This window comes from Ceratotherium simum, chromosome 12, assembly GCF_057802395.1.
Source record: "Ceratotherium simum simum isolate JZ-2026a chromosome 12, ASM5780239v1, whole genome shotgun sequence".
Lineage (NCBI taxonomy): Eukaryota > Metazoa > Chordata > Mammalia > Perissodactyla > Rhinocerotidae > Ceratotherium > Ceratotherium simum.
The window spans coordinates 43,590,707-43,616,458 of record NC_141911.1 but is presented as its reverse complement, the minus strand read 5'-3'; the positions used below and the strand labels follow the sequence as shown (position 1 = coordinate 43,616,458).

General features: G+C 35.5%; 2 protein-coding genes across 2 annotated transcripts in view; one reads left to right on the top strand and one right to left on the bottom strand.

The window, feature by feature from the left end:
* The first annotated feature begins 3 nt into the window (after positions 1-3).
* SCOC (short coiled-coil protein) lies at positions 4-8,939 on the top strand. The gene is made up of 4 exons (XM_004426476.3): positions 4-184; positions 5,342-5,413; positions 5,792-5,875; positions 7,349-8,939. The coding sequence occupies exons 1-4, from the start codon at positions 4-6 to the stop codon at positions 7,489-7,491; spliced, it is 480 nt and encodes a 159-aa protein (XP_004426533.1). The 3' UTR covers positions 7,492-8,939.
* A 4,846-nt stretch (positions 8,940-13,785) lies between these two features.
* CLGN (calmegin) overlaps positions 13,786-25,752 on the bottom strand; it is a 43,014-nt gene continuing 31,047 nt past the window's right edge. Inside the window, exons 9-15 of the mRNA XM_004426475.3 lie at positions 22,239-22,352; positions 21,964-22,114; positions 20,526-20,741; positions 19,305-19,430; positions 18,939-19,098; positions 17,582-17,682; positions 13,786-15,587 (exon numbers count right to left, since the gene is read on the bottom strand). Of these exons, the coding sequence (XP_004426532.1) occupies positions 15,507-15,587; positions 17,582-17,682; positions 18,939-19,098; positions 19,305-19,430; positions 20,526-20,741; positions 21,964-22,114; positions 22,239-22,352 (949 nt within the window). The 3' untranslated portion in view covers positions 13,786-15,506. The remainder of the gene's footprint in view (positions 15,588-17,581; positions 17,683-18,938; positions 19,099-19,304; positions 19,431-20,525; positions 20,742-21,963; positions 22,115-22,238; positions 22,353-25,752) is intronic.

The window sequence follows — 25,752 nt, the reverse complement described above, 5'->3', positions numbered from 1 at the left end:
CTAATGCGCAGGCGTGCCCTCTTGAGTGGGGATTGGCGGGCGACGGGGCGGGACGGGGCGGGACTCCCGTCTCGGCGCAGGCTCTGTGGGCGGAGAGGACGGAGCTGCCGGTGTCAGTTGGTTCAAGTGTCCCGGCCTGAGGCGTTCTGCCGATCCCTTCCCCTCCCGGCGCCTCGAACGGCAGGTGAGGGCCGTCGTGGGCCGCGGAGGGCCTGGCCCCAGGCGTCTGGAGTTGGGGCCTCGGTACTGCCGAGGGTCTGGAGGGCGGGGCGGGCTAGACGCGGCCCGGCGCCCCGGGGCCGGGAAGAGCGGCCTGGGGCCTGGCTCCCTGCAGAACCCCTGCGCAACTTCTTTTTCTCATCTTCTCCTCATTATTGGGCTCGGAGGGTCGGGCGGCCCCTGACGCGGACATCCTGCTGCCTCGCCTCGCCGCTCCTGATCCAAAGGCCGCTGTCCGGCCCCCCGCCCTGAAATAGGACTGCGGGAGGGGCGATGGGGTGGGCTGGGACCTGGCACGCCTGGGCTTGCCCGTAGCTGCTCTGCCCAGAGCCCGGGAAATGGGATTGGACGCCGAGGCGGGAAGGGAGGCGAGTGAGCGGTAAAGTAAGGGCTGGCGACATCCGTCCAGGGTCTGAAAGCAGCTCCTGGGTTAGTGTCCTCATGGGCTTCTCTCAAGGGTCCTGCCGAACAAGTTTTGGGGAGTTAAGATTGGAAAGGAGAAAGAGGATCCATTCCTGAAAGGCAGGACTTTCGTTATACAGTTTATCGATTCCAGTACTATGACGTAACAATGTGAAGGATGCTGTGCTATGTTCCCAACGCCGTATCTGTACCTGAGAATCCAAAGCTATGCCTCTATATTCTGTGCCTGTACTCACTGATTAAACTCAGTATAGCTAGCCACTCTCTGGGGATCTAGCTTCTGTTCAAATCCTCATTTGGCCAAACAGTTCCTTAATCTTACGGAATTTTAAACGGATGTATCTAACCGGAACAAATGAGAACTTGAACTGAGCTAAACAAACTATGTTGAAAGTTGCTGCAGCTTGAAGGGAATGAAATTTATCTTCAGTTGCTTAGCTAGTCGAAATATCAAAAGAATTTGACATTAAGGGTTGCAAAATGTTTGGCAAACTTAGAATAGGGCCATATTAAAGTGTCTTCCATTACATAATGGAAAAAACTGTGAACTGAGACCTGGGTTCAATATCTTGGGACAGACATCGGCTGTGAAATTTAAGGCAAGATACATAATCTTTCTGAGATGAGTGTCTACATCTGTAAACTGCAATGTCCTTCTGTTGATTTCTGAACTAATAATATATGTCAAACATTTAGTATATTAGTGCACAGTGACATTATTGTAGTAGTCTTACCAGTTCACTAGTTAAGTGAATGACGTGATGAAAATCAGTTTTAGATGCAGAAAAGTTGGGTCGTTGAGGTTAGACAGATATCAGGAAAATGTCTCAAAATTTCAGGTCTCAGATGTGAGCATACCTGTGGTTGCATGGTGGAAAAATCTAGACTGGGACATTGTCTGTAGTTGTGGCTCTGTTGGTAACTACTGTGATGGTGAGTAAGCGATTGCCGTCATTGGCCTTGGTTTATTTGTAAAATAGGGCAGCTGGACCAGATGGTTTTTCTAAAATTCTTTTTGTGGCCTGAATTAGAGCTAAAGGAGAAGATAATAGCTAACATTATTGAATACCTACTATGTACTAGGTACTGTTGCAAGCACATTATATATATATATATCAACTCGTTAAATTCTCACAACAAAACTATGATGTACATGCTGTTATCATCCTCATTTTACGGATGAGGAAACTGAGGCTGAGATGTTAACCTTGCCCAAGGCTCCAGAGCTTATAAATAGCAGAGCTAGGATTTGAATCCAGGTAATCTAAATTCATGTTCTTAATCATGGTGCTAAACTGCCTCTTAAGAAGAGGGGTGTTGTGGGATACTACAAAAGAAGATAGAGATATGCTTGGTAAAATGATAGTCTTTGGTCACAGTTAGGTGTGTGTGCGTGGAAAGTGGGTCTGTCCTAATGCTTGCCACACTCTCCTGGTCCTTGTTCTCTCATACCTTCTGTTTCCTGGACTTAAATTATCAAAATAATTCTAGATTCTCTTCCACTGACCAAGGCTAGATGAAGATAGGCACCAAAATTTGCTGTAATTTTTGAGAAAAGGTTTTGAGAGTTGCCCTAGGCTTAGGTCAGGGTTGAAGAATCTCGGAGAACCATATCCATTTTGGAACTAAGGCAGATTTAGGATCAACCGAGCAGCCTTAGCACCCCACATTCATTTCAGTGTCCTCACACTTGAGATACTTTGGTCTGGATTCTCCCTCTTTTCATGTTAGATTTGCATTTATGTGTAGGAGCAGGAGTTGAAAATGAACTCTTAACAGCACATTTGACATGGAATTGGATTGATATGATAGCAACTGCAGATTGAAAAAAAGGATTTTATAATTGAACAATTCAGTCTTGTATTGAGTGCATATTATGACGTAGTACTGTGCTAATGTAGACATTATTAAGTTTGAATATTGATCCTGTTTTGAAAGAAAATAAAATCTATGGTTAAAACACTTTGATATAAAGAGCTCAACAAACCTTTTGATCCCATATATAAAATAAATCAGTTTATTACGCTAAATTTACTGAGAGACTTGAAATATACACAAGAGTAGCATTTTAAGGCTAGTCTATTTAATCACACAATAAGAGAAAATTGCTACTTGTCTTTTCCGTTGTTGTGCAGAGGCAGCTGGTAATGCTCTGGTCTGCTTGATTAAAGAGTAATGCCCTTTTGCACAGGGCTGCTGCATATAGTTGGGCGGGTTTTGCACTGTGCAATCTTTGGGGTGCAATCTTACATAGACTGTGATGTGAGTAGTGCTCTCTTGGGTTGTGTAGTGTGTCCTATGGCACTGTCCTCATGCCTGGCTTTTGTGCTCTTGCCTCCACTCCAGTCTTGAATGTGTTTTTCTACGAGTAATTTTTCCTCTAAGCCCCCTCCATCCTGTTTTTTGATTTTTTTTCTTTCACTTTTTCAGATGAAGTCAAACTTGATAAGACATGCATAGATTTTCTTTTGTTTGGGTTATAGTGGCCAAAATTTCAGAAACTGGCTTCTTTTTCTTTACCTTCTACACTGGTCAGTCTGGTTTTGTAGAAGACTTTTTGGTTTAATTTTAGTATTAGACTGAAACATAAGCAAAAGAAGTATACTCCATCCCTATACTATATCTGATTTCAAAATCAGGTGCATTGATTTCATGATTATCTGTTGCTTTGGCTTGTATATCTTATAACTTTACAATTTTGTTTTAGCTGTATTCTTAAAAATACTAAATATTAGAAATTTGAAGCACTTTTTCTATCTTATTTAGCAGGGGAAATAGCCATGTTTCAGTCTGCTGTTGCTCAGTACTCCCAGGATCACTTAGTTTTGCTTTTGGCTATTGCCTCTGTCATCCGTCTCAGACTTTCTTTAGCCAGATCGGTGGTTGAAATAGCGTGAAAAGTGCTCTTTTCTCCGGGAAGTGCCAAATAAAGTTTTCACCGCCGACACGCTTCCTTTTCAATTATGAAGAGACATGTTGATTGAATGGAGAGGAATAATTTTTGAAGTGTGGTCTTCAAGTACTACAATAGGCTGAATAACTTAAAAAAAGAACTTTTGAAAAAATTTTTAGTAATCGGTCTACTTGAATTTATGTAGATGTACTAATATATATATACTTTCTCTGAAGTACAAAGAACTTGATAATTAAAACCACGTGAAAAAGATGTGAGGGAGAGCAGCTCTAATGCTGGATAAGTGGAAAGATGCTAGAAGATTGGAATAGATTTATTAAGCATTAAGTTAATTTTATACCATTTATAGCTAGTTAATTCTTTAATAATGCTATGTAAAGGATGTTTAATATCTTTCTTTTTTAGACTGAGTGATATCTTACTTGAGAGATGGTTTAAAATAAGAATTTCCATGTTCGTGGCAGTATCTGAAGTGTCACACAACTAGCTAAAGCTGTGAGGGAATATACAATACACTGATAACTCTTGATTGTGATCCTAGTTCTAGTATGTGGACATCCTTGTTCAATAGGTTTGGGTTCCACTGTTTAGCATATGGAGGCATAAGAATGCCTGGGGTATAGTAGGTGCTCAAAAAATACTTGTTGAAAGAGTAACACCATTGACAGGTCTAAACTGCTTCAGTGAGTAGACTGATTAACAAATCTGTTTTCAGTAATAATGTGGTAGCTTTATTTAATAAATTTTGAGCACATTGAATGTGAAATGAATGTTAGCAATAGAGCAGAACATGTTTCACAAGAATTTTGTGCTCTAATATTTTGGAGCCTTTTACAGAAACAATAAAATGTTAATATTTATATACTTATTTACATCCCAATTAGTCGTTTTAACCATAATCAGGAGGTGACAAGGGGACATTTTTCATTTATTCCATATTGGTGTTTCAGATACCTAGTATTTTTCTTTTGAATTTTATGTATAAAAGTATTAAATAGTATATGTAAAACAATACTTTAATAATGAAGAATATTTTTAAAGAGATTTGTCTTCATCCCAACCACAATCCTAAATGTAAGAGCTTTTTCCATTTTTCTGTGTTCTCTTTATCCATATTTATGGATACTTTACATAATTTTCATCAGTGAAGGAAGATACAATTTTGTAAACATTCTTCCATGTTATTATAGTCATCACAATTATTTTTAGTAGCCACTTGATTAGAAACTGCAACTATAATTAACCAGACTCTAAATGGACAGTTTATGTTGTTTCCAATGTAGTGGGTTATAAATAATGTTGAACTTAAGATTTTCTATAATTTTTTCCTTCTTTGTAATTTTCCTTAGGCTAAATTTCTAAGACTAAAATTACTTAGTAAAAAAAATTTCAATGTTTTTATGAATCTCGTTTATTACCATACTGCTTTCCAAAAAGGTTACATATTTAAAATTTGTGTCCAATATTTGTATTTGTTTTTCCATAACTTTGCTAGCATTGATCATTATCTTTTAAAAAATAATTTAATAAATGTACAGTGGTATTTTATTATGTATTTCTCTGATTACCAAGAAATTCAACGTTTTCTCTTGTTTACTTAATACTTCTCTTTGTAAATTATTTGTACATATCCTTTGCATATTTACCCATTGAGTGTTTACTTTATTCTTAGAAACAGTAAAGCATGTGCAAAGCCTCCTATTGGGTCATATAATTTTCTTTTGAAAAAGAAGCTTATATTTTATTGCTATATGTGTCTGTGTTTCTAACTTTTTCTTATTGCAGATCATTCATCAAGGATTTTCTATCCAAGGCCCAAAAGTTTATTACCCAAGATGATGAATGCTGACATGGATGGTATGTTATTTTCCTTTTTGCATGTTCCTGGTTTTATGTATATTAAGCACAAAATATTTTGTGCTTTATTAAGCAATGGAAAGAACAGAGAAGCAATATTTAGAAGGCTTGGATCTTGGCTAATTTACTTATTTATATCCCATCTAGTTCTAGAAAGGATTTAAGGCAGCTTTCATTCCTGAACTCTGACACATTGGCAGAACATTTTATCTTCATCTTGGTGTCCTTATCTGCAATGTGGGATGTAACTTTTTACTTTACAGGGCTCTTGTATAAGTAAGATAATGAATATAAAACATTTTGCAGATCTTTAAGTGCTACACTACACAAATGGTACCTAATGTTAATTAATAGTAAATTCGAATGTTTTTATTACAGCAGTTGACGCTGAAAATCAGGTGGAACTGGAGGAAAAAACACGACTTATTAATCAAGTGTTGGAACTCCAACACACACTTGAAGGTTAGCTTGCATTTTGTAGTTTTCTTGAATAACATCCAATTAATTGAAACTGTAAGTATTTATGTTGCTAAGTTTTGTGAGTGTGCATAGTTTTAAAAAGTATAAACTTTAAAGTCCATTTCAATAGGTTTTTTTTCTCCTCCTGCCTATAGCTTTGGCTGGTGATTTTAAAAAGCAGATATGCTTCAATAAGTAAGTCAGTAGTGTTCCTATGCTTCCTTCAAGGTCTAACAGAATGCCATTTGTACATGAGAGCCCCTTTTAAGCCCCTGTATTGTGTTACTAAATCCACTTCAATAAAGCTTATACTAAAGTAAAAACAATGCATTAGCCTCCAAGATTAAAAGAGATTGAGCTGAGTTTTTTCATTTTCTAAATGTCTTGCATACAATTAATACTACCACTGAAACATCTTTTGGTTTTTAATGAAATTAAGAGCTTGTGTTTTTTGTTTTTTGACACCCGAGTGAGCAGATCATGTCACTCCATGGCTTCCCATTTCACAGTTAGAAAAACCAGGTTACTCTCTAGAAGTCTACTACTTCCCTTTGACCTTTCAGAGTCATGTCACACATACTGTCTCATACATTCCACCTCAGACACTCTGACCTCCTTGCTTTTCTTTCAGCATGCTTCCACTCAAGGTCTTAGCAGTTGCTGTTCCCATACTTCAATCTTTTTCCCTTAGTTATTTGCATATCTATATGGCTTATTCCCTCACTTCCTTTTGGTCTCTGGTCAAATTCCCTTTATGAAAATAACTCTGACTATTCTGTATAAAAGGGCAACTTCCCTTTTGCTTCCCATGACCTTTACCCTTCTTGCTTTTTCCCCTGACTCTCACTCCAAGCCCCCCAAATGCACATGTGCCCCCATGCACATTAGAATGTAAACTCTGTAAGGACAGGGACCTTTCTTGTTACTGTTGCCTCTAGAACAGTGCCTGGCTCCTAGAGGGCAACCCAATACTTAGTTGTTAAATGAATGAATGGAGATATTGTTTTATTTGATCATCAAGAACTGTCTTTTGAGTTTCTTGCTAATGTAGAAATACAAAATGATCAATTGCTTAGAAACTGTCTATATCCAGTATATGAATTCAGTTGTGTTCACCTATCTCATTTTCTTAAACATTTCTAGAGAGGACATTATGGTTTTATGTTGATAAAACATGAACCAAAATTCACATTTTAAAAACAAAGTCCATATTTTTTTAAATAACCATTTTAAGAATTAACTACTCAACGTAAATGCTGTTTACAAATTAGTCCAACGTGAAATCTCTTTTTAAGAAGTTTTAGTAAATTTTGAGTTTACTTTGTATACTTTAACTTCTAAAGTACTCTGAATTTAAAAAACAGAAAATTTAAGGATTGTGGTATCTTTTTAATGAATGAATCTTAATAAGCATTTTATAATATGGACTCATTGCCACCATTTTATTGATAATAGGCTTTTTTATTTTTAATATAGATCTTTCTGCAAGAGTAGATGCAGTTAAGGAAGAAAATCTGAAGCTAAAATCAGAAAACCAAGTTCTTGGACAATATATAGAAAACCTCATGTCAGCTTCTAGCGTTTTTCAAACAACTGACACAAAAAGCAAAAGAAAATAAGGGATTGATATCCCTTCTGTTTTACGGAATTGCTGCTGATCATTTTTTCTTTAAAACTTGGATAGATTCCAAAAGTAATAGTACTTTTGTTTGTGGCTTCCTTGAATATTTATGAAGATAATGTCAGGTCTAGGCAAAATTAAGAGCATAACAGAAGACTTCCATGAGTTTGTGTATTATGTTAGTCTATGAAAACGTGCACATGTATTGTAGAGACTTTATAATTAGAAATGCATATATTTATGAAACTTGAAAATGTTTTACTGAATTTGATTTATAGGTTTAGCACTGTCTTTTATTTTAGGCATAGTAAGAGATACAAGAAAATAACCACCATGTTGTGAAAAAGTGACCAAAATCATGTACTGAATGCACAGCTTTATGTACCCTGTCCACCATCGTGTGCCTCTTCTCATTTGCTTATTCCCCTTTTCCTTCCTCTAAGGAAAAAATTGGTTTCACATTTGTAAAAGTAATTTCAATAGTTAATCACCTGTGAGAGTAACCTGAACTCTAATTGTTGACACTTAACCAAAATAAGATACTTTCTCAGTTAGGGCTTGTTATATTTAGTAATAAGATAGGGTGGCTGGTTTCTCTTGAATCAGTTGAAAACAGAGGCTATATAAATGATTTTTATTTGAAACTGAATTGTCATATTGGGAAGATTTGATGTTAAAAACTTCCCTTTGCACAAAATAACCCACTTGATATCTGAAAAGGTGAGCTCTGGTTGTGTGTGTGTTTGAAATAGAAAATTTTTAGAAACATAGAAGTAAGATGGAAAAAGTACTTGGTAAACAGTAGTAACCAACTCCAAATGTTTTTACTCCAGGTTTGTGTTCTCTCTGGCACAGACAGATCTTTTGGGGGATATATATGAAAGTGGATTAAGTTTGGCTAACCTTATGTAAACCACATCTAGAAGAGAATAGTTACAAAAAGTTTGGTGTCAAGGTTTATTTGTAGTACCCAGCAGATCAACTTTTGCAAAATCCCTTAAGAGTGTATTAGTATCGGAATCATGAATAAAATGGGAGAGTTGTACATGTATACTAATGGATACTTTCTCAGTATTTGCTCTTACTACTTCTCCCAGAATTTTCTGTAAACCCAACTACTTGGTTTGCAGGGTTTAGTCATTCTTTTAACAATTTTTAAAAATTTAGTTTGTAGATTCTATTTGGTAAGGAAATTAGTATAAGTGTAATGTTAAAATATTAAATAAAAAAGAAATCCACTAATATAGCTTATGGTTATTAGAATTGGGATACTTTTAATCATGGAATAATAATGTTTGTATTGGTGTAAGATTTGCTGACTTTAGCTGTATGACTATATAATAGTCATACTGCAAACATTTTGCATCCTTTTGTGACCTAACTTACAAACATTTAAAATTGTGTTGCAATTATGTTTTGCTGTTTAATAAAAAGCTGTTTCAGAGATTGTCTGTGTTTTGATATTGTTGCCTAAGTAACGAGTGTATATATATGTAGTGGTGTAGTGGTGTATCCAGAGTTGTTCAAAGCCACAGGATAAGTAGCATATCTTATTACTGGATGTTTAGGGGAATAATATTTTTATTAAAACAAATGTTACAGGATAGTATACATTAATTTTAAAAATAAAAGCAAAGAATTCAAAAAAGGATCCAAGATTGCCAGGAGAAAGGTGGGTTGTATTTTTTAGGTTATGCTAAGCTTCGGAAACAAGAGACAGCTTCGGAAACAAGAGACACAGTGATAAAGAATATAAAATAATATAGAAGTTTCTCTCCCAACTAATGGTTCTGAGGTGAGCACTGCAAGCTAGCAGGCTTTGTTCCACATAATCATTCAGGGACTCGAGGATGGCTCTGCCATTTTCAACCATGGCTTCCAAGTCACGCTAATTATCACTATTTTAATTTGCATAAAAAGTACATGGGGAAACAGATGCAAGGTTTTAAGTGTTGGGCCTGCCTAGAAATGGCTCATATGTTTTTTCACGTTCCAGTGGTTTGGAGATTTAGTCACATCTGGATGCAAGAGACACTGAGAAATGTAGTGCCTAGCTGGAAGCCATATTCCAGCTACAACTTGATTACTGTGGAAGCAGATAGAGGATTTTGGTGGCAACTAGCAGCCTCAGTCACAGTCTTCTTCTCTTGCTATTAAGTATCTGTGTCTACAACCTTCTTCCCACACAAAGAACATATTCAACCCCTCCTCATCCAGTTACTGATTCAGCTCAAAATCCAGGATCTCTATCAAGGTCCATCAGTTGTAGATGTGGTTTCTGATAGTCTGGTGAGCAAACTGATGGGCAAATTATTTGCTCTCACCCTCACCTTTGCCCATTTATAGTGGTGTAGTGGGCACAGGATACCCAAATAAAAACTGTCAATTTGGAAAATGGAATAAAGGGAAACACTTAGTGACTCAAAGCAATTGTGGAATACTCCTGGGAGACCCTGTGAAGATTCTGTCCCTGATAGTGGAGAGGTTTCCTGATTGATTAGACTCTGATTCTGATTTCTGTCAAAGGACTACCTTGTTCATTGCCTTCCATGGCTTCTCCTCTCTGGAAAGTTATTCCTTATCCATTTCCCCCATGGCTCAGACTGCAGTAGAGGTCGGGAGTGTGCCCTTTGTGGGAGTTGTGAAAACAGTCCACTTCTTGCTGATATGAGCTTGGTACTCATCACTTTAAGGCCAAGCTCAAATGTCTTAGGTAGTACAATTCCCTCAAAAACTCAGCCTTTTGTTCTCTATGCTTCCAGTTCCATATGCTAGGAACCATCATCAAACTCTTCTAGACTAAATTCTCAAAGTATGCTTTATTTCTTTCCTCCCTCACAGGACCCTTCCTCTCTTTAATAGAGGCTACCTTGAAACCAACTGAAAATAAGACTGCACTGGGAATGTTGCACCCAGATTATCACTGCAGGGCTGGGTCCCTTTCTTTGGCTTAACAACTGGCAGAGAAGTCCTACTGGGCTTCCCCCACACACACACCTCAAAAATAAAACAATTTGGGGGCAGGCCCAGCAGTGTAGCAGTTAAGTTCACGTGCTCTACTTCGGCGGCCCGGGGTTCGCAGGTTCGGATCCCAGGTGTGGACCGATGCACCGCTTATCAAAGCCATGCTGTGTCAGCGTCCCATAAAAAGTAGAGGAAGATGGGCACAGATGTTAGCCCAGGGCCAATCCTCAGCAAAAAGAGGAGGATTGGCAACAGATGTTAGCTCATGGCTAATCTTCCTCAAAAAAAAAAATTTTTTTTTTGAACCGTTTCAGCTACTCAGTGTACAGAAGCAACTGGCTTTTCTAAAATCCTGTGTGTGAGGTTCCTAATATCTGATCTTTCTCTATTCCCTTCCATCTCTGCTTAGAAACTGGTGAGTTCTTTCTTATGATACCTTGCTAAAAGCATCAAGGAACAGCCAATTCATTTTACATTCTGGCTTTTCCAACAGCTACCCCTAGAGCTATCAACTCAGTAGTGACAAAATTTTACCTGAAATACATGCCCCACCTGCTTGTGTAAATGGTAAACCAATGCCATATATTTTGTATTCATTATGGCAATAATCTCACTTCAGCATATCAATTTCTATATTAGAAATATAGGTGAATAGTGTGCATAGGGGCTGTGTCTAGCTTCTGACAAAGACTCTCTCTTTGACCAAACTTTAGCCAGGCACTTCTGAACCCGCTTTTCAACTAAGCCTCATCTTAGGTCGTGTCTTTGGCTTGCCTAGTCCAGTTTTAGCAAGAATCCTGTTAAGTCTCCCCCACCCTCAGTATCTGATCACCTTGGCCTGCCTTTAGCAAGAATCCTGTTAAATCAGTTTAGCAAGCATCCTCCTACCCTTGATATCTCCTCTTAGTAATTTTCCATCCACCAAACCCCAACCCCAGCTCATTGACTATAAATTCCCAGTTGTCTGCTGTCTGCAGAGTTGAGCCTGATCTCTCTCCCCTATTGCGATAGTCTTGGCACCTATTACAATAGTCCTGAATAAAGTCTTCCTTACTGTTTGAGCAAGTGTCAGAATAATTTTTTCTTTAATACTTCCTAGCTCTAAATGCTGGTGGAATTATGACTGCCAGGGAAAGCCAGCATACCCATTTTCCTTAGGGTCCCCCAACAGGACTTCCCTCAATATTGACACTTACTAGCATTCCATCCAAAATTTGTCCTCTTTATATTCCCTTTGGACTTTACTTACAGCAAGCTACTAATTCCTTATCTGGAACTCTTGGGATCAGTTGTTCCAGAATTTGGAACAACTGATTTGGGGTAGAACCTGTAATCAAATACGTTAAAATTTCTGTAGCAAAATATATGAATTTAATACTAAGTGTGATAAATAAAGACTATATAAAAGCCTGTAAGGGAGGTGAGGTTTGGCTGCCAAATGAGTTTTGGTATCAAACATGAAAAAACTTTTGATCTTCAGAGATTTCTGGATTTTGGAATTGTATGTGCATCAACAAAACATTTTGTAGAAAAGTAACCAAAATCATATAAGCATGTAGTTCCAACCAGTTTATAATGTCACATTTCTATTCCTGTCCATTAACTCTTCCTCTGCTCTAGTCCCTTTTCCAAAAGAAAAAGGAGAAGTGAATTATATAGAATCTAAAATTAATTTTGTGGTCCAAAGCAAAGCAAAATTGATCTTAATTCTTCAGAATGTAAAGCCTTTCTTTACTTTCCCCAATAATTTTGTTTTTCCCTATCGTGAGTTAACACCCTCTAGTGGCTGTCCTCAGATATTTCTTCAGTGCTGGTATCACACAAATTACCAGCAAAAGACCAGAGATTGCTTTAGTTAAGACCACCTTTACTTTAGTAAAGACCACCTGTAAATCATGAAAGAAAAGAGAATGTGATTATATGAAAGGTTAAGAATTGGAAGAGAGAATGACTTAATTGCCTCTTAGCTACTCTACTGGAAAAGTAAGCTACAGTTTATTTCACTTAAATCATAGAGATTAATGGTATTTAAAGACAAACTTACAATAACAAGGACTTTATGTCAGCCTTAGGACCAAATTTACCTTATAATGGAGGGGGATGCTAAGGAATGATGACAGAAGCTAAAGTGATACCTTATAATCAATTGTATAATGTACCCAACTTGTTTTAAATTTTATACATGATTTATAGATGGCTTATCAAATGTTTAGTCTAAGTTATTAAAACTTGAAAATATTCCCCAATTTTACAAAGAATTTAAAATTGTGTTCATTTAACAAACACAAAATATGTGGTAAGACACTGTGTGAGGTGTTTAAAGGTCATTTTCTAATTATCCTGTTGCCTATCTTCTCTAAAACTACCACTGGTCTTCCATGCATTTAGATCTCTAGAGACAAGCTCCAAATGCATCCCCAAATACATTTTCTCTCCCATCAACCCACCTCATCTCCCTGTCAGATTAGGGATAATTTTATTTCCTAAACTCCTCTAGCTGTCATACTATGGAAATGCATGGGAGCTATAATTTGGGAAGAGATTATTAAAATTTATGTAGAAATGCTATTTGTGTTGTAATAAATCACATACATAGGAGATTTAAGTAGCTATCTGATAACAGTCATCTAATTCCTCATCTCTAAATCCTGCTAAAGTTAAAACATATAGCCTGAAAAAACTTCATAGAGGCTTCGAGTGTAATATATTTATGTCTTAACTATTCTGAATAGTTTTCACCAAATACAAAACCATTTTTAGATTAATGTTCTAAATTTCTAAGGTATATTAAATTAATTGCTAGTGGTTAATTTTAACATATAAGCAGTTCCATCCTGTGTCTCTTGCAAATGTGGACACTTCAAAAAGGCTACTAATTCTAGTAGTATGTGTCTTTCTAGAGAAATGATCAATGGAAGCAAGGCTATCTTAAAAAAATATTCAAGAAAAAGGAAGCTACTTTAGCCTGGTAAAGTTAAAAAGCCTCTAAAAAGGCCAACTAAAATAAAATCAAAATACATTTATTTTTCTCCTTTATTAGAGAAAAGGATAAAGTTTAAGTCATTTTAAACAATCAAGTCAGATTAGGAGAGTAAAAGGAAAAAGCCATTTTGTTACTAAGGAAGAACATGCTTTGTCTACTGCATGGATCTAACACACATATTTATAAGAGCTTAAGTTTTGGTTAAACCTGTCAGCCTTGGTACATCCACAGAGGGCACATCCACAGGAAGTAGCAGTGAGCTGGCAAAACTAATTGATCAGATTTTACCACTGCAAGCTCATGGAGTTTAACCAAACGTTAAAGTTAAAATGAATCTGCAACCAAGAGAGCAAAAAAAAGCTTTAATATATCTTCAGAAAAAAAGCTCACATACAAGACACTTGTCAGGCAAGAAAGTTTCTGTAAAATTAAGGAAGGATTATCTCCTGAAGTAGCGGTTTACCTTCAGAAACATTCTCCTCTAGAATCATTCAGCATGTCTAGTTCATGTGCACATTCCAAATACAAAGCAAGAAAGGGAGTCCTTGCAAGATGTGTTAAGTTCAGTTAGTATTAAATAAATACAAACCATGGTTAACTATGTAGTATTAAGATTTTCCACCACCAATTTATGAAAGTTCAGAACACAGCAATGGAATAAAGCACTTATTTGCATTTTCAAGTCACTCTCTAAAATGAGTGAATAGTATTACTAGCTACGTTTGGCTTCCTTTAGTACAAGAAGCTAGAGACTCCTTTTCTTTATACATAAGCTCTAAATATACTATTGGGGGGGAGGTGTATGGGCATTTAGTTGGGGCTAAGGATGGGTGTGTGTTTCCATGAAGGGATCTAAAATATTACCCAACTAGTATAAAGTTCTCTAGATGGTTAGTATTAAAGTAGTTCCGTGGTCTCAGAGATTTAGATCACCTTCCAAAGGGTCTAACCTGTTACCCAAACGTAAAAAATTCTTAAAATATTTTAAATGGAACAACACAGCTCCATTATAGTGTAGTTCTGTGACTTCTGGCAACTACTTTAAAAAGAGGAGCAATAGTAATAGTTGCTGTACCTACCTCAGAGGCCGCTTTTAAGCCAGATGAGATAACAGACTTAAAACAGACTTGAATTTGTCAGGAAAAAAGCAAGATAAAAATACAAAGCATAATGACTGTTACCTATTAGCCATTAGAATCTCTTAAAGATCAGATAAAAGAAAATAACTTATAGCCCCCCCAACAATAATTTACCTATTAAAATGGGTATAATTTAAAGAAGAAAACATTTAAATTTTATTTTCAAGAGCAATGTACGCATAGCAATCTTGTGAATAGGATAAGCCATTCAAGCATAAAACAACTATAAAAGCTTGAAAAAAAATCTGTACACCATTTTGTTTTGATAAACCTATTGTCTTTGTATTCAAATGTAAAATACGCTGCCCTATTAACCAGTGATTCTATGAATGACACTTAGACATTTCTGTTTTGTTGACTTGTCAACAAAGCACCTCTTTAAAGGAATCTATAATTTAAGTGAACAACAGACCATAACTATAATTTGACACAAACTAGGTAAATGCAGGTCACATACAACACTTTCAATTGTTGATAGAATCAAATAACCATACAGAAACTTTATTGCATTTAGCTCTGTACAACAGAACATACTCTCATTTTTATCAGAGAGCTACCAGTTATATTGTAGCATAGCCGTTTAAGAGGAAATTCCAAGAACTGATTTTTCCAATAGCAGTGAAGCTGCTGCATATTATTTCGCTCTGTACAAACCAAAACTTTCTCCAAACTATTAAAACTGTGTAACTTCTAATGATATTAATCTCTTAAATCTGATATGTAACGTGCCACTTGCTTTTATTCTAAATTCAAAGACCAGGTAACTTCAAAGTTTTTTTTCTTAAAAAGAAAGACTAAAGTAAATGTCTGAAAGAATAACATTGCTAGATGTTAGAAACAAGATGTGCAGATTGATTCAAATTCAGTCTGGCAAATGATTTTAGAATCCAAATCTCCTCTCGGGAATTAAAAATACTTGAATATAGTTTACTCCTTTCGTACTCTTCTTTTGCGTATTGACTTCACTGGCCCATCTCCAGATCCTGTGCTTTCATCTGCTTCTTTCATCTAGAAAAAAGAATTATGAAAATGTTTACTTTCGTACAACAGGTAACTAGTCATAGTAATAAATAATATATTTCTTATTCTCTAAAATACATATTCTAACACATCAAATGCTGTCTTAATGTATGTTCCTTTACTTCATGCAGCTGATCGAGTGTGTATATAACTTGATGTGTTTTAACTGGCATGAATACATTTTTAGAATAACTGCTTATCAAATATGCATCTGACAAGGAATACTCTAACAACTCAATTCATGATTTAATTTTATGATTTGGAATTTAATGTCATAATTAACAGGTTATACAATATTTTCATTGTGGGATATTAAGCACTAACTATTCATCACAATATTCCTGCAAGTGAAGAATTGCTGAGCTGGTTTTACAGAGACTTTTTAAGAACTTCTGGCACGTAGTACTTTGAGCAATATTAGGGGAGAGGAAAGGGCAAAATCAAATTTATGGTTTGGATTTTTTCTTTAATTCTTATCCTTCCAGAATAAGCATTTATACACAAACTTGTGTAACAAAATAAAATAATGAAGGTGTTACATGGTATTATACAAAATACTTATAATTATTTCTCAAGGGTATGCTATACAAAAATTGGCTTATTTTCACTCACTGACAAATATATATGAGACTAAAAGTACACAAAATAGGGGCCAGCCTGGTGGCGCAGCAGTTAAGTGTGTGTGCTCCGCTGCGGCGGCCCAGGGTTCACCGGTCCAGATCCTGGGCACGCACCAACACACCGCTTGTCAAGCCATGCTGTGGTGGCGTCCCATATAAAGTAGAGGAAGATGGGCATGGATGTTAGCTCAGGGCCAGTCTTCCTCAGCAAAAAGAGGAGGATTGGCGACAGATGTTAGCTCAGGGCTAATCTTCCTCACACACACAAACACAGACACAAAATATTTTGTGAAGCAAAATATAACTAGAATACATATTCAAATAAATTATTGCAAGTATTATTATTAAGAGAGTGACAGCTGAAACAATGACTGTTTAAAACTTTGTTGTGGAAGAAATTATCTTCACCTGGCTCCCTCAGAATATAGATGTTCATGCTAGATAATGATTCCCCAAACCCCTTTAAAAACTCACAAGGCAGTTCAGACCAGTAATCAGGTATATGTACTGAATAAGCTTTAGAAAACAATGAAACAATAACAATAAAAGAGATCTCTCCAAACAGACAAAACAGAAAGTTTTTCATCACATGCAACAGGCCAGACAAAACTGTCTGTTCTGTTCCCTCCCTAACACTAAGTACCAACAGTGGTGAGGATGGCGACTCTGGGGGTGAGACTGCGCAGCTCTTAAAGGGCTAGAGAAGTAGAGAAAACAGGCTTTTGGTATATGCTGGGTGAAAAAAGAAAGCTCTGGTTCTGAATTATACCCTGGATGGTTTCTGATTCCATAATAACTGACTGAAAAAAGAGGCACTATGGAAAGTTCTATTATATATCAGCATGCAAAAAGGACTAGACATATCAAGTTAATGGGAAAACTATTTATTCAAGATTTAAGAAAAACACCATTTCAGGCAGATAGTACTCAACTACCCAATGAATGAAGTATCAAAACATGACTAAATTATTGAGACAAGGAGAATGTTTTCACAATGGCTATAAAGAAAATTGTCTCGTAATAAACAATTACCCTTTAAATATTCAAATAGTCTGTTTTATCATACTTTTCAAAGGAATACTTTAATGATAAAGTCATGATTTTTTACAGATGCAGCTCTATATTTTGTGAACTACAGGCTTACTTTATACTGTTTCATTAGGCATTAAGATGATATAAATTCTAGTATTTTCTTGCCTTCTTTATGGATATATTTTAAAAACAATATAGCTCTTATGAAAGCTGGGAGAAATATGGCAAAAAATTCTTCACAAGCCAGATTGCTGCTTTTATTGAAATAATTTTTTATTGATAATGATCATATATAGAAACTACTTTATTTTCTGTTAAAGAGTTGCTTACCTCATCCTCTGATCCAGACTTATTTGATTTATTACCTTCTTCTTGTCCTTCTATGATTTCAATTTCTTCTTCACTCTTTTCCTCAGGTTCACCTTCCTCTTCTAGAATACAGATTTTATTAAAGGCAAAGACTCGATGAATTAGAATTTTGCTACTGAAAAGTATAAAATACAATACGGGGGATTTATTTAAATTCCAATATTTAAAAGCAATTTCTTCCATTAGAAATTTTTAAAAAATTAATTATACTCATTATTTTACCATATTTTATAAATAGATCATCATATTTGAAGAAAAGGACAGGTTTTAAGAATTCTTAAGCATTGAGTCTATGTAATATGAAAATCAAAGAATACATATGTGTGTGTGTATTTCTTTTTTTGAGAGAGTATGGGGTTTGTTTTTTTTTTTTGAGGAAGATTAGCCCTGAGCTAACATCCATTGCCAACCTTGCTCTTTTTGCTGAGGAAGATTGGCCCTGAGCTAACATCTGTGCCCATCTTCCTCTATTTTCTCTGGGACACCGCCACAGCATGGCTTGATAAGTGGTGCACTGGTCTGCACCCGGGATCTGAACCTGTGGATCTCTGGGCCACTGAAGTGGAGCAAGCGAACTTACCACTACACAACTGGGCCGGCCCTGAGAGTATCATTTTTAAGTCAACTGTTTCATCAAATATTAGGTTAAAAATAGTGCTCAAGACAATTTAAGTTGCAAAGGGCTCAATCTGGAACTTGGCTGGGGACACCTGACAAATATCAATAGTTTTATTTCTACCTAGATGTGCGTAAAGAGGTCTCAATGGAGAGCCACCAAAAGCCTCAGTTCTTCAGTTCTAACATCTTCAGGAGTTCAGTATAGGGTAAGAAGGGGACATATGATTCAGCAAAACTTTCAGAAGATTAAATTATTTATTTGATATGATAAACTCTCTGCTAAACAGCAGCCATCGGAAGACTTGGTGTTGATTCTGTTGCTGCAATCACCTGCCTTGAACCTACCACTCTTCTACAGAGGCCACAGTCTATACCTCCATCTCATCTATATTCTCAGAGGCAAGAAAAGTCCTATACAAAAAGGCATATGGGATTCATAGTTGCTGGGCTCTGAAGCAACTGAACAATACTTAAATCTCTTTCTTCCTAGAAGACCAAAATTATGAACAGGACGGCTGCTCAGGGTACAACCGCCAGGCAGGGAGGATTCCTCCACTTTGCCATGGGCACACATTCTTGGGGATACAGGCAGTATAAACTGGACAATAAGCAAGTGCAACAGCTAGTGTTTACCAGACAATTGGCTGTTTTTATGAGCTTTGCCCAGGGTCCCCATATTAAATCACTATTATCATCTTACCTTTTTCAAGAATTTCATCATCACTTTGTTTTTTTTCCTCTTCCAAGTCCACTGGCTTCTCCAGGGCTGCCTTCTCCTCCTTCACTTCTTGCTCCAGTGCTCCCTTGGTTTGCGGTTTACATATGTCAGTTTTTTTATACTCTGCATGTTCATATTTTTTCTGTAATAGTTTAACATAAGATATTTTTACTAAAAGCAAAGCATTATTTTTTAAAAGGTTTTTTACAATAACTGACATACACAGTGAACTATCAGTAAAAATTTATAGGAAATTTAGTTTATTACTTTTAAGAACCACTTGCTCAATTCACAACTCCTAACACTAAGAGATTGTTTTTTAAGTTGAAGGAAATTCATTTTGTTTACCTTTACTTTTCTTGGCCAACAAAATGAAGTAAGTAATGCTAGTGGAAGTCCCACTGCCACAAGATAAATGAGCCAAAGCCAGGGGCGCTCTCCAGCAGCTGCCATTAACTGTTTAAATATACCAGGCTATGGAAGAAATAAGAATAAAAATTCAATGCAGATTTTACAAACCTCAAAAAAAAACTTATTTTACCTAGGTGTTTTATATTAAGGAGTGATGAACTTATAAGCTAAAAAATATTTTAATTTCCCATCTTATAGTCTGTAAAGTTTAAACTCCTTAATTATCAGCATGCATCACTGTTTGAGACTTCGTAGTAGAAGATATGTTACTACATGGGTGGAAACTGCTAACCTACCAGCAAGAGTTATGACAATTTTCTTTTTTGGTAAATTTTAGGATAGAATTACTCTGTGGATGTATTATCTGGTTCATTTAAAAATATACAACTCTCTGATAACTCATTCTGTACTTTTAAAAGACTTATTAATAAAATCAACCTGAGAATTATTGTGTTTTTCTTTTTTATTAACACATTTCACATACAATCTTCAGTAAGGAAATTGTTTCTTATTAAAATAAAATCTAAAATCATCAAATGTTTTAGTTAAGAGTTTCAAAACGAGAATCTCTCTACCTTTAACTTACTCTTTTGACGGGTTTTGCTAATATTCAAAGAAACCAAATGTAAGATACGAATTTTTCTTTATAATAATTGATTTTAAAGATACATTCTCCAAAATGCATTGTGTTGAAATATTTAGCTTTATCTCTTCTAAATAGTGTTAAGATTTGAGAGAAAAGAAACTAGAACACAATTTAATAATATTAAATCTCTAGACTCCCCTAAGTGAAAAGTAGTTAAAATGAATAAGAATAATATTTAGATTACTATTACCACTTAGGCCTTGCATTAACAAGGTGACAAAGATATTAAGAAGTCTTATTTCTATAAACAGCAAATAGGCATTAAATCCCATTGTGCTATCATAATTTAGTGAATGAAATGAAGACTTACATATATATTTAGTTCATTATGTAGTTTATAATGAAATTGTATCATAATATAGTAAAGCTAAATATTCTGTCTACATAAATTTATTTAAGTACATTTCTTTGGCATTTAGTAATTATTGCACATTTATTTACCTTTTTAAGGGCCATTTGTATAATCTATAACAGGACCAAGTCCTATTATTACTACATGGTAAATACTGTACCTCATTAGCATTTGCTACCATTATTTTCACTCCCCAACCATCTGCAGCCCAGTGATCCGCTACTTCCTTTTCTGAACAGATAATAAAATTATCAAAGTAGATATCAGAGGTCATAGACCAAAGCTCTAAACCAAGAGCACGGAAAGAGGTGAGAAGAAATGGATGATCATCTTCAAAATAATCTGGATTAGGAATTTTTCGAGGACTCCAGATTCCCTGGAAGAAAAAATAATTTAAGACATTTTCAAATGATTTTATTATAAATGCTACTCAAGAAGTAGTTGCTGCGGAATGAAATTAGCAATACTAACTGGAGAAAAAGAAAACTTGAACTGATATTAATTCATTAGTAATTCACCAGAAATAAACTTTTCTTTCTTCTTCTTCTGTATATGATATTCCCTATGAATGATACTGACATTAAACTGCAAAACAAGGTAAAGTGAAAATCAAACACACACAGAAACTTGAGTACATTTCATAAGTACGTGATACTAATTTAGACAAGTTTTTTACATTTCATAAACTTATTCAAGGCAAGATGTCACTAAAATTGCCCAAATCAGAGAGGTCACTGTATGGCAGAAATGGAGCCACTCCTTTCAACATACACCATGGCAGGCATCAATAATCAATCATGGTTGAACCTCAGAACAATTATTCAACATAAAAGTTCCATTAGATCTTAAATGATTAAACTCAACCAAATCAAATCAATTCGACACTACGATCACTCACTGACTCACTCCACCATCATATATATCTATTCTGTGCCAGGCACTATGCCAGGTGCTAGGGATACTGTGATGATCAGGACAGACCTGGTTCCTGTATTATGGAATTTAAAGTCTAATGAGGAAGACAGACATTAAAAACAAAGTTACCAAAATAAACATTTTGTGATAAATGCTATGAAGAAAACTACAGTGAGCAATTAGAATATGTAACTGCATATATATAATAAATGCTAGAAAATGTCAATGAATAATTAGATAAAAACTACAGTGTTAAATGGATAACATAGGGACTTCTACCCAAAAAGCTAGATATATTTAAAAGATATCTGATTCATATTAGAAAAAAAATCCTAATTTTAATAACACCAGAAAGTAAGGAGCACATTAATTAAGCACAGGTATCAATTACTAAAATATACAATGTGAGTCCTGTTGATCATCAATTGATTACTAGGGAAAAATATAGTATGAAGTGACTGATCTTTAGTTCTTTATTTTATTCCCCCAGAAAATTAAATAAAGAATGCTTTACTTTCTAAATATAAATTAGTTGAAGTCTATTTTCTTTGCCTTCTTAAGATAGCTAAGGCACACTATTACAAATCAAATTTCTAAAAGTTAACATTATCAATAACTAGATATATAACAGAAATGTCAAACAAATTTTACTTTACTATGGGACTGGAACAAGTGGTTATTACCTGGTAGTCAGGATTATCTATCATTGGAGGTCTCCATACTCCTTTGTATTTTGGGTTATCTATCATGGGAGGTCTCCACTCACCACACCCAATCCGACATGCTGGATTAGAAATACGCGGTGCCTCCCATTCTCCATCCATGTCTTCATTCCTTAGGATATCAGAACAATGCAAATATAGTAACCTTAAGTCTCTTCTGTCAATCATATGAACTAGTAACAACAAAGCAAGTAAGAAACATATGAAATTGACATTTGAAGGTGAGGAATGCTTACCAGTCATCAGGTTTTTCAGCATTAGGATCTGGAATAAATTTGGGTTCATCATCAAGCCAGCCATCAGGTTTAACAACACTTGAATCTTCTATTTGGGCAGGTTCACTTTCATCCCTGTAAATACAGTATTTTATGTTAATTATTAATTATTTGAAAAGCTTTAAAATGCACGTTACAAAATTCAGAAGGTACCAAAAGGCATTTCCTACCCTTCTGTCTTTGTTCATACTACTTCCCTATCTCGCATCCACCTGAATCTTCTGCTAACTTGCCACTTTTTTGTATATATTCCGTTGTGCACATATGTATATATCCTTTTTTTTATACAAATGATAGCATTTATACAAAGTATGTCAGACCTTGCTTTTGTTCACTTAAAAACTCAGTCATTCATCAACAAACATATAATGAACGCCAACTATGTGTCAAGACTGTTCTAGGAGCTCTATTTTATATACATATAAATCTGCTTCATTCTTCTTAACAGTCGCATAGTTTTCTACTTTCTACTGGATACATCATAATTTATTTAACCTATCTACTCTTAAGGGACATTTAGTGTTTCTAAAAACTTACTATTACAAATAATGCTATAATGAATACCCTGGAATACGTCAGAAATTAATAAGAAACTAGCTGTCAGCTATACGAATTGAAAATATTTTTTCCAGTTTCTCATGTATTTTTTGGAATGGGTTGTGGTGGGGTTCTTTTTACTGTACACAAATCATTTATTTCCATGTAGTTGAAATTTATTAATATTTTCTTTTATGATTCTTCAATTTCACATCATATTTGGAAAGATCTTCCCTATTCAAACATTATTTTTTAAAACTCTCCATATTTAATTCTAGTAATTTTATATTTTCATTTTAAAATATGACACTAAGAAAGTAAATTCTAAAGTATATAAACATTATCATAGTAAGTACTGAATAGAACTATAGTCATGCACCACATAATGACGTTTTGGTCAACAATTGACTGCATATATGACGGTGGTCCCATAAGATTAGTACCATCTAGCCTGAGTATGTGGGAGGCTATACCATCTAGGTTTGTGTAAGTTCATCTATGATGTTCACACAATGAGGAAATCACCTAAAGACATTTCTCAGAACATATCCCTGTCATTAAGCAATGCATGACTGTACTAATATAATTTTCATCTTTATAGAAAAGTAGAAATTTTAAAGAAGAGGCTACAATATGATTTTCCAAACAAAATCTGAGTAACCAAATAAACTGAAATAATCAACTCTATATATGTAAAGACTTATACTTGCCTGATATCAATGTTATCTTGAGTCTCTGAAGGCTCAGAGTAACCAGAGCTTAAAATTTAAGGGAGCATTTCTTTTAGCACTTCATAAAACAAATTCTAACACATATCACCAATCAGAGTGAAGCTGTTATATGCAGTTTCTCTCATTTAAGGGCAAACTTATTTCCCAGCCTTACTCTTTATGGGTAAGGAAGCCCACGGGCAGGGATGCAGTCCTACCTTTTCTGATAGTATGAATTCATGAAAGTGATGCACTAATAAGTGACTTTTTATTAATTTGTTTAAAAACCATACTGCTCTTCCTACCTTGTACAAGTTACTTCCCTATTATATTATTTGCTGAGGGCAAAGACATTTTCATTACTAATCAGTATCGTTCTCTACCTACAAGAGAGTTAAGAGGTTAACACTTTTGGTTATCCAGGAGCAACACTCTATGTTCTGAATAGGTAGTAACCCCAATGTTTATAAATAAACAAGAACCTGAAGAAATAGGAACACTTTCCAAAATGAAGCACAGAAAGAAAAAGTAGTTTAAAAAATGGACAGATTCACATACAGTGGTCCTCCCTTATCCAACGTTTTGCTTTCCACAGTTTCAGTTACCCACGGTCAACTGCAGTTGGAAAATATTAAATGGAAAATTTCAGAAATAAACAACTCATAAATTTTAAATTGTGTGCTGTTCTGAGTAGTGTGATGAAATCTCTCACTGTCCCGCTCCATCCCGCCGGGGACGTGAATCATCCCTTTGTCCAACACATCCACACTGTATACACTACTGCCCATTAGTCACTTAGTAGCTGTCTCAATTACCAGATCAACTGTCCCAGCATCTCAGTGTTTGCGTTCAAGTAACCCTTATTTTACTTAATAACAGCCCCAAAGTGCAAGAGTAGTGATGCTGGCAATTACGATATGCCAAAGAGAAGTTATCATGTTGTTAAGCTCTTACTGTGCCTAATTTATAAATTAAACTTTATCATAGGTGTGTATATATAGGAAATAAAACATATATATATATATATATATATATATATAGGGTTCAATACTATCCACAGTTTCAGGCATCCGCTGGGGGTCTTGGAACCTATCCCCCATGGGTAAGGGGGTCTACTGTAAAGAAGTAAATGTATGATAACAGCACAAAGGATGGAAGGGGGAAAATATGACTCTTATAAGATTAATTTAAACATGAAGTGGTATAACATTATTTGAGAGTAGAGCAAAATAAGTTAAACATGCATACTGTAAACCCTAGAGCAACCACTAAAACAATAAGCCACAGAGGAAAAGCTACTAAGCCAACAGAGAAGAAAAAATAGAAGACTAAAATAAAATAACTCAACCCAAAAGAAGTTAGGAAAAATTTTTGTATAATGGACCACAGACTATATGGGACAAACAGAAAACAAGTAGTGAGATGATAGGTTTACATCCAACCATATCAATAATTAAATTAAATAGTTTAAAACACTCCAATTAAAAGGCAAGACCCAAACACAGGTTGCCTACAAGAAAATCACGTTAACAACAGAGGCATACAGGGGCCAGCCTGGAGGCATAATGGTTGGGTTCTCGCACTCTGCTTTGGTGACCCGGGGTTCACGGGTTCGGATCCCAGGTGTGGACATACACACTGCTTTTCAAGCCATGCTGTGGCAGCGTCCCACGTACAAAACAGAGGAAGACCGGCACAGATATTAGCTCAGGGACAATCTTCCTCAAGCAAAAAGAGGAAGATTGGCAATGGATGTTAGCTCAGGGCCAATCTTCCTCACCAAAAAATAAAAATAAAGGCATATATATAGATTGCAAGTTAACAATGGAAAACAATATTCAATGGAAACATGATTTAAAGGAAAGCAGAAGTGTTGATTTGATATCAGACAAGTAGACTTCAAGACAGGGAGTATTACAAGAGTTTATAAAGAAGGATATTTTATAATAATAAAAAGATCAGTTCCTCAAGAGGTCATGAAATACTGTGAATGGATCTAGTAACAGATCTTCAAAATACATGAAGCAAAAACTAACTCAAAGGAGGTACAGACAAATTCACAATCATAGTTGAAGATTTTAATACTCTTCCCTCAGTAAGAGGACAGAAAACCAGTAAGAATATAGAAGTTTTGAACAATACTATCAACCAACTTGATGTAACTGACATTTGTAAATGTTTTCTGATCATACTAGAATTAAATTGGGAGTCAAAATGAAAATTACAGC